This window comes from Erythranthe guttata, chromosome 6 (assembly GCF_056151865.1).
Source record: "Erythranthe guttata isolate IM_541 chromosome 6, IM_541, whole genome shotgun sequence".
Taxonomy (NCBI): Eukaryota; Viridiplantae; Streptophyta; class Magnoliopsida; order Lamiales; family Phrymaceae; genus Erythranthe; species Erythranthe guttata.
In genome coordinates this window covers 6,399,668-6,413,711 of record NC_142538.1, presented here as the reverse complement: position 1 = coordinate 6,413,711, position 14,044 = coordinate 6,399,668, and the positions used below count along the sequence as shown (strand labels likewise).

At 32.4% G+C, this 14,044-nt stretch overlaps 1 protein-coding gene across 1 annotated transcript; it reads right to left on the bottom strand.

Annotated features, from left to right (window-relative positions):
• Positions 1-8,784: 8,784 nt before the first annotated feature.
• Positions 8,785-10,144, bottom strand: LOC105951056 (protein EXORDIUM-like 3). The gene has a single exon (XM_012974447.2). It carries the CDS (start codon positions 10,001-10,003, stop codon positions 8,978-8,980), a length of 1,026 nt encoding a protein of 341 aa, XP_012829901.2. The 5' UTR covers positions 10,004-10,144; the 3' UTR covers positions 8,785-8,977.
• Positions 10,145-14,044: the final 3,900 nt, after the last annotated feature.

Below are 14,044 nucleotides of genomic sequence, written 5' to 3'. Positions count from 1 at the left end.
TATTTTTATTTTTTACCAGTCCTAATTTATTTAATTTTTCAACTTCAACTCAAATTATACTCCGTACGAAATATTTCAAAAGAAACACGCTTTTTACACTGAGAGTGTGAAAGCTCTGAACCGCGTTTGATAAAACAATGTGAATCGGAACTTTTGCTTTCTGGATGGAAAAACTAAACCCTAAATCAGAAAGCAATTAATTCACTAATTAACAACATAAAGTTGTTGTTCAGATTTGTTTGATTTTTTATTGTTTGAGTTTGGATTGGTTTGATAAGTAATTGATTCGAGTCCAAACAAGCTTTACTCGAGCTAAACGTCACCCAATTAAATTCAAGTAGCTTGATATTTTTGTACGTGCTTTTGTTTTTTTTTTTTTTTTTTTGTAAAATAGCTCAAGCCGAGTTTCTATGAGTGTTCAAGTTTGGATCGGATTCGGAGCAATCAATGGAAACCTGACAATCATCGGAGCTGTCAGAAATTATGCACGCTTTAAAATATTGGGTAAGCCCCGCATCCGAAAAGACGTCATTATGATTTGGTTAACAACTTATATGTACAACTTTGCCGAATTTTTTACATTTGATATCTGATCCATTTTAATTTTTGAAAAAAAAAAAATCGAAACTTTTGCATTTATTTTCTTACTATATTTAAAATAAACATTACGTATTTTACTTAATAAAAAATCATTAAACATATAATCTATTTTGCTATTTTCAAGCTTAGCAATTGTGGTATTTATACAAAATTTTGGTGGTTAGTATATTTTTGTTCTTTCTCTATGTTATGCTTTGTTATATATATATTCCGATTATATTATTATCCGAGATAGAATGATAGATGTGGACATGGTTATCGAATCGGAAAATATCGGCGTATCGTTTTCCTCCGTGTATCGTATTGTATCGTTATCGTATCGTATCGTACGATATTTAACCAACTATTAAAAATAATAAAATACATATATCTACATAATAAAAATACTATAAAAATGTAAAATTTAATATTTTAAAGTCAAATCACTCATTCATAATTTCTTAAAAAAAATAATCTATCATAAAAAAGACATAAGTCATACCTGTTCATAAAAATATATCAACAAAGTTCAAATTTCGATCTCTAATTTGTAAAAAACTAATCTATCACTCATAATCTTCAAGATCAATGTAACTTAAATTTTTTTCATCCACTAATTTCAAACGAGTGTCTTCGTCCTCATGTTCATCATTCTCTTCAACTACATCAACTCCAACTTTGGCCTTTTCCTATTTTCTCTTATCAATATAAAACTTGACGTGTAAATTTCTTGGATCTAATATATGTAAAAAACGTTAAATAATATTGAAATTCGTTTTCTGGCCCTGATAATGTGAATTATTTCGTTTTCTTTTTTTTTTTTTCTTTTTTTTTAATATTTTTTTTTAATTTTCTTAAATTTTTTTTAAGTTTTATAAATACGTTGACTAATATCGTAAATATCGTATTGTATCGTGATATGGCGATACGATACGATATCTCGCGATATCTGACGGTGTTTATGCATAGCCGATACATATTATGAGTTGTATCGTTTTGATTGGAACCGTACCGTCTCGCGAGTTTAACTACTATTGATGTGGATTATAAAGATAACTTTAGAAAAAATAATTATGAGATTTATAAAGAGTCATTGGTGAAATTCATACTACTGATTTTTATAAAAGTCGGTATCCCTATTTTTTGAAAATCTACAGAATTTCCAGAAAAAGTCGAAACTTTCAAAAAAATATTATGACATTTGGAATTTTTGAAATTCTGAAATTTCCGAAGATTTTGGAATATGAATGAATTTCTAAATTCGAAATTTTTGGAATTGAAATCAAAAGTGAAGTTTTTTACTTCCAAAAAAGATTGGAAGTTCACGGAAGATGTCGATTATAATCGTTCCATCTGACTTGCACCCCTGCTTTAGACTAATTAGTTAAGCAAATTAAGAGGAACGCTAATAAGTGAGTGGGCCCCAGCCCACGTCGGGACGACTAGACATAATAATGAGCCAAAATTTAATTCTTCATAACAAGCCCATACGAATTCTCACCACCAATTTTGAATTTAATATATATCTCATTTCCAAAATTTAATTAGGATAACTGAAATTGCTGCTATTTGTACATTTACATATATATGAATTATGAATTATATTTAATAATAAAAAAAATACTTTTAGATGAGGAATTACATAATTACGAGATTAAGTTTTTTTATATAATTTTATATTTGTCGTATTTAAATTTTAAAGTGATCTGATTAGTTAGTTTAATTATTTGGCGAACAAAAAATAGGTTCTAGGATGAATTACAATCATCAACTTTTACTTTGGTAAAAGTTTATACAAAAACCAATTAGACCATTTCTTTTAGGATGATATAATATGATACATTTTGTCCTCTTGTGGGTCAAATTAAAAAAAGAAGACCAAAAGTTGCATTTATTAATCATAATTGTAACATATGGAGTTTTTTTTATTTCCTCTATCAAGGTGACTAATTCTATTAGGCCTCCTTTGCTTAATGCTATTAACTTCTATTAACTAAATAGTAGGGTTCAGTAAGATATTTGATTTATAAAAATTAGATATACACCTGAAGGCAACAATAAATGTTACTCTTTAGTTAAAGGGTAAATTACAGGGACCCCCTGAGGTATCATCAAATAACTTACAAACCCCTGTCGTTTTAGGAATCAAATAACCCCCTGAGGTATTGCTCCGTCTAACAGTTACCCCCTTACGGCCCCCTTACTAACGGAATCTACAAGATTCCATGAAATATTCGTTTTCAAATTCCAAATATGCCCCTGTACACGTGTCCCAGTAGGTAGTTATTTTTGTAAGACTAATATACCCCAGAGGGGGCTAATTGTAATATGTTTAATTTTATAATTATAAAAAAAAATTCAAATTTTAATATAAAATAAAAATAAAAATTCTGACCGTTTTTTATAGCCGTTGTACCATGAGGGGTTAATTGAAATCGAAAACATTCCAGAGGGGGGTAATTGTAATGTCTGAACAAAAATAAAAAAAATAGCCATTTCACCCCACCCCTTATATAAGTGTCACCATATCAATTTTTTTGTCCACTCAACTTAATCAAAGTCATTTTGTTGTTTTAATTATATGGCATCCTTAAGTAATAGTTCTCAAATCAGTGGAGTTTGTTACAAGAAGCAGAAATGCAAGCGGTCGAATTGTGGAAAAAAGACTACTATCATGATCTCGGAAACAAGTTTAATTCCGGGAAGGTTGTTTTATTGTTGTTCCGAGCACGGTTTCTCTCACTGGTGTGACCCGTTTGACGGTCAGCAAAACTGCTCGCACAACATTTCGAAGGACTTTCATGATGAAAGTGAAGCAACTAGTGCAAAAAAAGAATCTGCAGTGAAAATTGAAGAACCTGCAAATGGAGTAATTCATAGCCTAATTGTTTTAAACCTAGCAATATTTGCATTTTATATGTTATGCCAAACATTTGTGTTTATATTTCACTAGTGTAACAATAAAAAAAACTTGTATTTTCAATAAATGCAGATTCCCAACTACACAAAAAAACCACAATATTCTAATTCAATTGACTTACAAACTTGTTCACTAACAGAATATAAACACAGATTCCCGAGTACACAAAATACCCACAATATTCAAATGCAAACTGACTTACAAACTGGTTCATAAACAGAATATAACACAGATTCCCAACTACACAAAAAAAGACCACAATGTTCTAATCCAAACTTGTTCACAAACAGAATAACATCAGTTGGCCTACAAAATAACTACAAGCTTCCAAAATAATAACAAAACAAGTCTCTTTGGCTTTCAAAAATATGCCTAATCAAGTACTTAACAAAACAAGCCTCATTATATACTTAATCATTCAAACATGCATAATCAACATTAAAACCTCATCAAAGAAAGGAATTTATCTGCACTCATCTTGGGAAGAAGATGATCATATTTAGTGGTCATGGGGTTGCCAATAGCAATCCTACTCAGCCTCATTCTCTCTTCAAATTCATCATCAAGTTTAGATGTTTCCCTGGAAGTTGATGTTGTTGCCTTGGAAGGTGGCTTCCAAACAGGCTGTGAAGATGTCTTAGAAGCTGTTTTAGCTGCCTTGGAAGGTGGTGGCTTGGAAGATGTTCCCTTGGAAGTTGTTGCCTTGGAAGTTGTTGCCTTGGAAGCTGGTGGCTTGGAAGTTGTTTCCTTTGAAGCTGGTGGCTTGGTAGCTGTAGCCTTTGAAGGTGGTGGCTTGGAAGCTGTTGCTTTGGAAGGTGGTGGCTTGGAAGCTGTTACCTTGGAATGTGGCTTGGAAGCTGTTGCCTTGGAATGTGGCTTGGAAGATGCTTTTGAAGTTGTTGCCTTTGAAGATGCTTTTGAAGTTGCCTTAGAAGGAGCTTAAACTTGGACAGTGGGGCCATCACATTGAACAGTGGGGCCATCAACTTAGACATATGAGCTTTCTTGAACTTGGATGGATGGGCCTTCAGCTTGTAGATCACCCTGAATATTTAAAAGACAATAATGACAAACTACTGTTCAAAATATATACATCATATTCAAAAAATAACTATGATCTTGTAAATATATCTTGTGTATTTTCTTTTTTTTTGTGGTTGATGGCAGTATTTGATGCTTTCCTCTTGCCAACTCTACTTGACTCAGCAGCTTGTGACAATGGAATTTCAGCTTCAGGATTGTTGGATGCTTGGAATTGGCTGTCACCTTCAACATTTGCCTACAAACAACATCATCAAATGCAAATCAACTAAACAGTATTAAAATACAAACAATATCAGCTAATGCAAATCAACTAAACAGTAACAGTATTCATACTACAGATTTTTATAAAAGTCGGTATCCCTATTTTCTGAAAATCTACGGAATTTCCAGAAAAAGTCGAAACTTTCAAAAAAATACTATGACATTTGGAATTTCTGAAATTCCGAAATTTCCGAAGATTTTTGGAATATGAATGGATTTCTAGATTCGAAATTTTTGGAATTGAAATCGAAAGTGAAGTTTTACTTCCGAAAAAGATCGGAAGTTCACGGAACGATCGTTCCACTTCCATCCGACTTGCACCATGCTTTAGACTAATTAATTAGTTAAGCAAATTAAGAGGAACGCTAATAAGTGAGTGGGCCCCAGCCCACGTTGGGACGATTAGACATAATAATGGGCCAAAATTTAATTCTTCATAACAAGCCCATACGAATTCTCACCGCCCATTTTAAATTTAATTTATATCTCATTTCCAAAATTTAATTACGATAACTTCAATATATATATACATACATATATATATATATATATATATATATATATATATATATATATATATATATATATATATATATATATATATATATATATATATATATATATATATATATATATTATGACTTATAATAATTTAAAAAATAGGTTTTAGCAATGATGAATTAATTAATTACGAGATTAAGTTTTTTTATATTTTATTGTATTTAAGGTGATCTGATTAGTCATTTTATTTATTTGGCAAACAAAAATAGGTTCTGGAATGATTTACAATCATCAAACTTTTACTTTCCTAAAAGTTTTTACAAAAAACCACTTAAAAACCATTTCTTTTAGGATGATATAATATGATACATTTTGTCCTCTTGTGGGTCAAATTAAACAAAAGAAAACGAAAAGTTGCATTTATTAATAGTAATTGTGACATATAGAGTTTTCTTATTTCTTCTGTCAAGTGGCCTAATTCTATTAGGCCTGGCTTGCTTAATGCAATTAACTTCTGTTAACTAAATAGTAGGGTTCAATAAGATATTTGATTTATAAAATTTGGATATATACTTGAAGCCAGCAATGAAATGTTACTCTTTGATTAAATTAGTAGTAATTTTCCCTGTGCAATTAATTTTGTAGAGCAATCTGCAAGTTATTATGCGATAGTGTAGGTTTCCTCAGTTCACCTATATGGTTGGCTGCGGTATTCCTCGTCACAAAAAAAAAAAGAAAATTTATTGAGATTAATTAAAAAAGAAAAAGACAACTTTGTCCCTAAATAGTATTTTAATTTTGTTACTAATAGACTTTTTAGACATTTCAAATTTTATATCAGAAATTTTCAAATTTAGTACAAGATTGAATCTAAATAAATCAAACTTCTTACTAACTAAATAATTTGTTAGTCGGTCAAATTATGAATTCAGTGTCACCTAATCGGACGCAATCCGATATAAGTAAGCAATGAGATTGTATTCTATTATTCTATATGCAAAACTAAGGGGGTGACCATTTAATAGTACTAAGAGTGCCAACTTGTACAACATAAAAGCCAGCTGTACCCAAATATGTAGTACAAATGACAACAAAAGACCAAACAAATTAATAGATTTATGGGGAAGAGTCTTAATTTGCCACTAATTCCACACTAAACCTACACTAACTTAAGTTGATCACCATCACCATTGGGTAAAGTCGTATAATATAATGGAAAAAAAATGATTAGTTCTTAATTTTTTAATTACAACAATCACTTAATCAAATGATGTTTTGCTCTCAGGTCAAACTACATTTGCTTTTCCACCGATGTTGACTCCGTGAATAATTTGTTATTGTCTTCCTTCCATATATTTAGTGGAAAAATACATCATTGATTTATTATATTGATTTATTTACATTCAATATGTTATATATTCAATTATATATATACATTTTTTTTTTGGTTATATTCAAACATAGTGTACAAAGATATTGATTTGAAACTGCATGCAACACTATTCTATATGATTTATCTGTTATAATAAAAAAAATATAAATAATTATATCCTAAAATACAAACACACACTAATGGTAATATTTTTTAGGGTAAATTACAACCAACCCCTTGAGGTATGCTCAAATTACGAAAATTCCCTCTTGTTTGGGTAATTACAACAACTTCCTTAACTATAAATTTTCTTACACGTTCACCGTTGCGGTTTCAAATTTAGTGGAATCTTCTCAATTTTATGGAATAGTATCACTTTTGTACCCATTTTATCCCATTCGAGCTCCATATTTTGAAGCAAGGTGATCATAAGATTATTTTTTTAGCTTGTATATATCAGATTGTGGTGCATCATTAACTGTATTTTAACACAAACAAGTACAAAATAGAGCACTTTCCATGGAATCTAGATGATTATGTTAAATTTGACACTATAAGAGTGGCAAACAAGTAAAGATTTTTCGTAATTTGACCATACCTCAGGATCGGCTGTAATTTAACCCTTTTTTTTAAATAAACTATCTCCAAGCATACTAAAATTAACCAAGCGTACCCCCACCTCATCCATCCTTAATACCACAATTACTCTAAAAAACGACGTCTTTTTTCACTTCTCCCCCTCTCGTTATCAACCCCGGTTGCCGACCGCCTAGTATACACCATTCACTACACTGGAAAATTTATTTTCATCAGTCTCGTTCCTTTTCGGTCGAAAATGTTTATTTTCAATCCAAATTATTCAATTTAGTTGTTTTGTTTTCAGTCTAAACTGTCTATTTTCAATCAAAACTCTCCAACTGAAGCTCCGATGAACTTTTAGCAAATTCAAAATATTTGAACTAGCCTGTTAACTGTAACAAAATATTTTTGGAATTTTTTTAACAAATCTCCCTGAATATAAAGACACTTTCACACAGCTTCTCAAAGTGAGAATTTTTCTTTAGAGCATTGATTGACGACACCTTTACAGTGGATTGAAACAATTTAGGAACAGTTCTCTATGCTATAGTAAATTGAAAACACCCCACCCCCCCCCCCCCCCATTTGAGTGTCCCAACTTTAATTTTTACCTAGCCACTTTACAAAAAAGTTGTTTTATTTATTTTATTTTCGTCTTTAAATCCTGCTATTTTTCTTCAAAAATTAAAGTGAAAAAGAGAAAAAGTAGAGGAGAATTGTATAATTGGGAGCCGCTGGCTCAAATCCCGGAGCGGCTGTCTGTGATTCCCCAAAATGCTATACAAAATATATAAACTTATTTCCTTGGGATGTGCTCTGCTAATTCTGGCCGTATATTTATTTGGTTAAATTATGGTTGCATTAATGTTAAATTACGAAAAGACCTCCCACATTTTAAAATTTGCGATCATCTTTTAATTATGAATCTTGTTACAAGTTCATTCTTACATTGTTAAATTAAGTGGAATTTTCTAGATTACGTAGAAAACTATCCAGTTTGTTTCTAGTTTCCTCCATTTGAGCTCTACATTTTGAGTCCGATAATCTAAGTATGTGTTTCTTAACTTGTAAATATCAGATTATTATGCATCAGAAACTACGTGTTTGTACAAAACAAATTCAAACGAGAGAACATTCCACGAAACCTAGATAATTATGTTGAATTTAACATCGTAAAGGTGAACGTATAAGAAAATTTATAATTGAAGAAAGTGATTGTAATTACCCAAATATAAGAGAGTTTTTTCGTAATTTAACTTTATTTCAAGGGTGATCGTAATTTATCCATTTAAATATTTAATGAAATCTACTAGCAAAAATCTGGAAAATGTATTTTTGCAAAAATCAAGAATGCAAATAAGCCTTTCATTATCAGAAAATAAGGGGAATATAAAACAAATTTAAATCCATTGTAAAATAACATCCAAAAAGCATCAAGTAACTATATAAATACACACACACACACAGATTACTAGAATAATGTTTACTGCCACTTCACCAATTAACCAAAGCTTAATTATTTTCATAATTGAACAAAAATGTTAAAATCTTTGATTAATTAATCATCCATTAGTAACAAATTAAAAACCCCAAAATTAAACAAAAACAATATTTTCTTTTAAAAAAGCCAAAAGAAGCCCATACAAAATAGAAACAAGAAAAGAAAAAAAGTGATTTTAAACAAAAAAAAAAAAGAGTAAAAAGAAGAAGAGCTTGATTTACTAGTGATCAAGTGCATTAGGGCCAGTACAGTAATTCAACAAATGGTTCCAAACCCACTGAACCAAGAACCGCCGTCGGATTCCATTCATGTTATACGTGGCACCATCTCCGCCGTTCAACATCTGCCCAGTGTACGACCCGCCCCCGCCGGTTCCGTAAATCCCCTCGCACAAATCCGCTATTTCCACGGGGAAGACCGGGTCCCCGCCGGCGTACCAAGCGTTGACCAACGGGTTCGTGGCCAGCTCAGCTATCTCGTGCGCTATCACGCTAATCATCCCGTCCACACCGACGTCGCCGTTAGGCGACTTAACGGCCGTCAGCCCTGGGATGTATTCCGGCACGGCGAAGGGGTAGGCGCAGACGCCGGGGCACATTTTAGCGGAGTTCCCCACCCAGGCGTACGGTAGCGTGTACCCCACGATCGAAGGGAAGGTGAAGTAGTGGAAGCCGCATATGTTGTTGCAGAAGTCCTGCACGTGCACGTCATCCGACGTCAGCAGGAGGTACACCCCGCTCTTCGGGTTGACCGGCAGCGGGCGCGTGGCGGCGGAGACAGCCGACTTTATCACGGACTGCACGGAGAGGCGCGTGAGCGACTTCCCGTGGGAGTAGAACCGGTCGTTCTTCTCCTCCCCGACCCGGACCGACCGGGTTATGTTGTCGCCGGTCTGATCGGTGTACTGCTGGACGGTTCTCCACCAACCGGCGACGGACGGCGGCTTGGAATCGGCGGCGGAGATTGAGGAGATGAATTCGCGGATAATCCGCTTGTGGGAGGGGAGCCACGTGCCGTACCAGATGGGGTAGACGGTAATATTGGCGGTGAGGACTGGGCCCATGTGGTATTTGAGGTGGACGAATTCCGATGAGCCCTCGTACTTTTTGGACCCGCCGTAGAGAATATCTGTCGAGTTGGGCTTTGTGGTGGGCCAGGGCCGCCAGCAAAAGACGGGCCCGGCGAGGAGGAGGAGGAGGAGTGGGGCTAGGGTTTGCGCCGCCGTGAGGGGCGGTGCCGGAGGCATTATTATATATTGAGTGTAGGTTGTGTGGGTATAGTGTGAGAGAGTGGGGGAGTCAAAATGTGATTTATATATAGGGATAAATTAAATAAAATGTGCATGTAAGAACAAAAAGAAAATTGGAACAACAACAACTGGGGTTTTGTGGTAATGGAAGACAGACGGATTATTAAAAGTTATAGGTTGAGATGTGGGGCCCCCACTGTTGTGAATTTGTGTGACGGCGACTTGCCGGGTCGGATATGCAAAAGTCCGGCCCGGGTTTGCTTTATTTCGGGTTTTGTAATGTTTGTTTGGTTTTTGGCGGGAATTTTGGATGGAGGGTAGTTTGGGTATATATTGTGCGTTTGTTAAAGGATGCCTTTTTGAGTTTATTTGGGGACCGCTCGTTGCTCTATTTGAAGTGCATTTTTTTTTCTCTTTTTACTTTTTTATTTTTATTTTTATTTTTTTATTTTTTATTTTTTATTTTTTATGTTTTGAGCGTAGGAAGTTTATGGAGCTGCAAAAATTTGTCCATGTCTTGAGGAAATTCTCATTATTTATAATGGAGTCCAAGGAGAATATTGTCTAAATGAATTGGCCCAAATTGGTTCATGTCGAATTTAATCAAGTATTCAGTATTTACTAATCTTGATTTTTTTAATGAAGAAATTCGCAGTTAATTATAAGCACTGGGTAAACATACACCAATATTGGTAATAATAATACATACAAATTACAATAACAAATTTATGATAAGTGACATTTTATTTTTCAAGATTCCTATCTTTTTAGGAGAGAATTGACAAAATAAGATCGGATAACATTATATTTTCTTAGAATATATTTGGTTGAGGGATAGGCATATCACTATAGTTAATTTGGATTTTTCTATAATATGGACTCCTCTGTTCCTACAATGGCTTTTCCATTGCTTGTTGTAAATACCAGCATTAGGTTTAAATTAATACATAACAAGTATTAAGAGCCTGGTTCGGTAAATTTATTTTAAATAGTTGATAAGCTTATATGTCTCATAAGTTGTTTTAAGAGTTGGTAAACTGTTATTTCTTATTCTTATGATTAATATTTCAAGTGTTTGAATATAACCTTATAAGCTATTTTTACTCATTTAAAATTTTAATTAAAAAGGTGAGAATGAGAATATGAGATAGATGTTCTTTTTAAAAAAAATATATTAAGAGCTCTCCAGCAGCTTATTATTTAAAAAAAAAAAAAACTTAAAATCTTCAGAAAAAATTACCAAACATTTTTAAAAAGCATATAAACTCTTAAACATGTTATGAGTTATTTTTAACAGTTATCAATAAATTTAATACATGATAAAAATTTACTTATTCATACTATATATATAATTTTACTACTTGAGGTATAGCACATAGTCAATAAGTTTAATGCATTGTTGTACCATTCAACCCGCTAACTTTAAATATGCAATCAATGAATCTTTTATAATTTAATGAAAATAAATATTATATCGAGTATATTTATTTTTTGAACTACTTTTATGGGCAACTCATCTTATTAGTACTCAATGATTTAGCATTAGACCTCAACTTAGAAAACAATTCAATCAACTTAAATCAGTTATTGGAAATGTAATGGTATCTTTTTTTCAATTTGGTGTCACCTATATAGGATGGAAAACTTCAATTTTTTAACGTATCTGCATTTTATACATGTTTTGTGTCCACACCGAGTACATCTGTCGGACACTTAATGAGCTATTGTAATTTCTGGAAAGTTATAAACATGTTCGAATGACGAATTTCCAAATAATTTTATTATTTTCCTAATTATTTACATGGTTTAACAATCAGTTGCAGATTGATACTTCAACTTGATAATACTATTTATTTCGAATATTTTTGTATGAAAATATATAAAATAAATTATATATACATAAAATTTCATATATGTTTACAGAGTATATTTATGAATATACCCCTATACTTTTTATATTTACATATTTCTCTCAAGCTTCCTTATCCCCATTTTCGGGACATCCCGTTTTCCCAAATGAAATAATTGAGAGGAGGGGAAATATTTTATAATCAATACAAACTAAACACGTAGTAGTATAAATATCTTCAATAAATATAATTGCTGATGTACTCCAATCTCTATTAATTCTTCACCGTCCAATTAAGAGAATGGGTAGAAATTAAATGAATTTTGTATACCAATTGCAAGTTTCTTAAGTGAGATGCCCCACTTCACCCACACTATTTAAAACTTGTTGCCATCCAGAATAAATTTAGTCTGCATTTGAAGTACATGCATTGCAAGTTCTACCTATAAGTTCAATTGTGTAAATTGTACCCATGATATTTTAGAATTAGGTCAATAGGTTTCATTATACACATGAATCCGGTCAAGGACTAGGTTTTGACTCGAATCCAGCTGACATGAAATAACTCGGAAGTACTGGATTGGTTAACCGATTTTAATGGGTCTAGGAGATGCTAATCCTGATGAAAAGTATCGGCCGATTCACTTGGCCGATAAACCGATCGAACCAAAACCGAATAAAAAATTCGACATGTGCCAAATTCGGCAAATATTTTTTGTAATTTCGGTATTTGATATGGTATATGGTATTGATGCCCGATATATCCGTACCGAATAGAGAAATATTTAATAAACATTTATTTTTTATTTTGTTTTAAATTGTTTAAGGTTGTAACAAATTATAAAATACTTTCGTATTGATATTTTTTTCAATTATTTATAAGTTAGCCACATTGATAATCACTTTTTGATTTTAGGGCCGATTATTAAAATTTGAAAGTCAAATTCAAGAATTAATTTGCTTAAACTTGGGTTTTACCGGTACCGAACCGAAAAAACCGAATTAATTCCGTAAAAAATCTTACCGAACCGAATAGTTCGGTACAGTAAACGGTACAAATATTTGAACTACCAAAAATTGGGTCTACTGAGATTCCGGTACGGTTCGATACGGTACTACCGAATGAACACCCCCATAATAACCACCCACTAAACACATAAGTATGGATGTATCATGTATGTATTATTATGTGTAGATCAATGGTACATAATTACCCGAAGTATTTCACCAGGAGTAGTATCTATAAAACCGTTTAACGACTATTTACTCAAATTCTTAAGTGGATCTAATCAATTAATTCGAGTCGATCTTTTTTTCTTTTCTTTTTTTCCTGCAAAAAAAGAAGTAATATAACAAATAATGAATAAATAATAAGGTTAAAATAATGCTATGAAACATTTAAATTGGTAAGCACAATAACAAGTTGAATACTATATATTTTTATGAAGCAAACTTACTAATAACCCGCAAAAAAAAATTTATAATTTCTAATACTTGCAATCAAACATATAATATATTTAATCAATAATTTATAGATCTAAAAAAGAGTATAGTGGAATTTTTTTTTTTTTTTATTATTATTATTTATTTATTTGAGGAGGAGGAATATAAGGGAATGTTAATGAAGGAGTGAATGGCGCTGGCTATCTCTAATTATGTTTCGGAAGTTAGTGTGTTTTAAATGAGTGGGCCCACTAAACAGCTGAGCAAGAAAGTGAAATGTGGGCCCAATAAGTAGAGCCTACTTTTAAGGCCCAAAGCTCAAAACAAAACGGAATCATATAGATGCCCTTTTTTGGGCTCTTATGTGGGTCCCATTTGTTCTGACATTTGTCTATCTTTCTCCTATATATCAGAGCTGAGGTTGTGTTTTTACTTTTTAGATAGGGTAAACTACGAAATACACCTTAACTTAGGTTAAATAACAAAACATGCCCCCACCTATTCTTAATTACCAAAAACCCCCTAAGGCTTGTTTCGGTCTTACACCAGTCCCTTTTATTTCTCACATCTTTAACATAAGGTATAATACACTGTACATACTTTCTATTTAAAAAAATTCAATCAACAGTTAATTATAGGGGTGGAAATTGGACCGAATGGATCGGAAATGCCTTTTTCGGAAATTTTTCAATTTTTTTCGGAAGTTAAAAGAGGATTTTAGTTAATCAAAAGAGGATTTTAGTTAT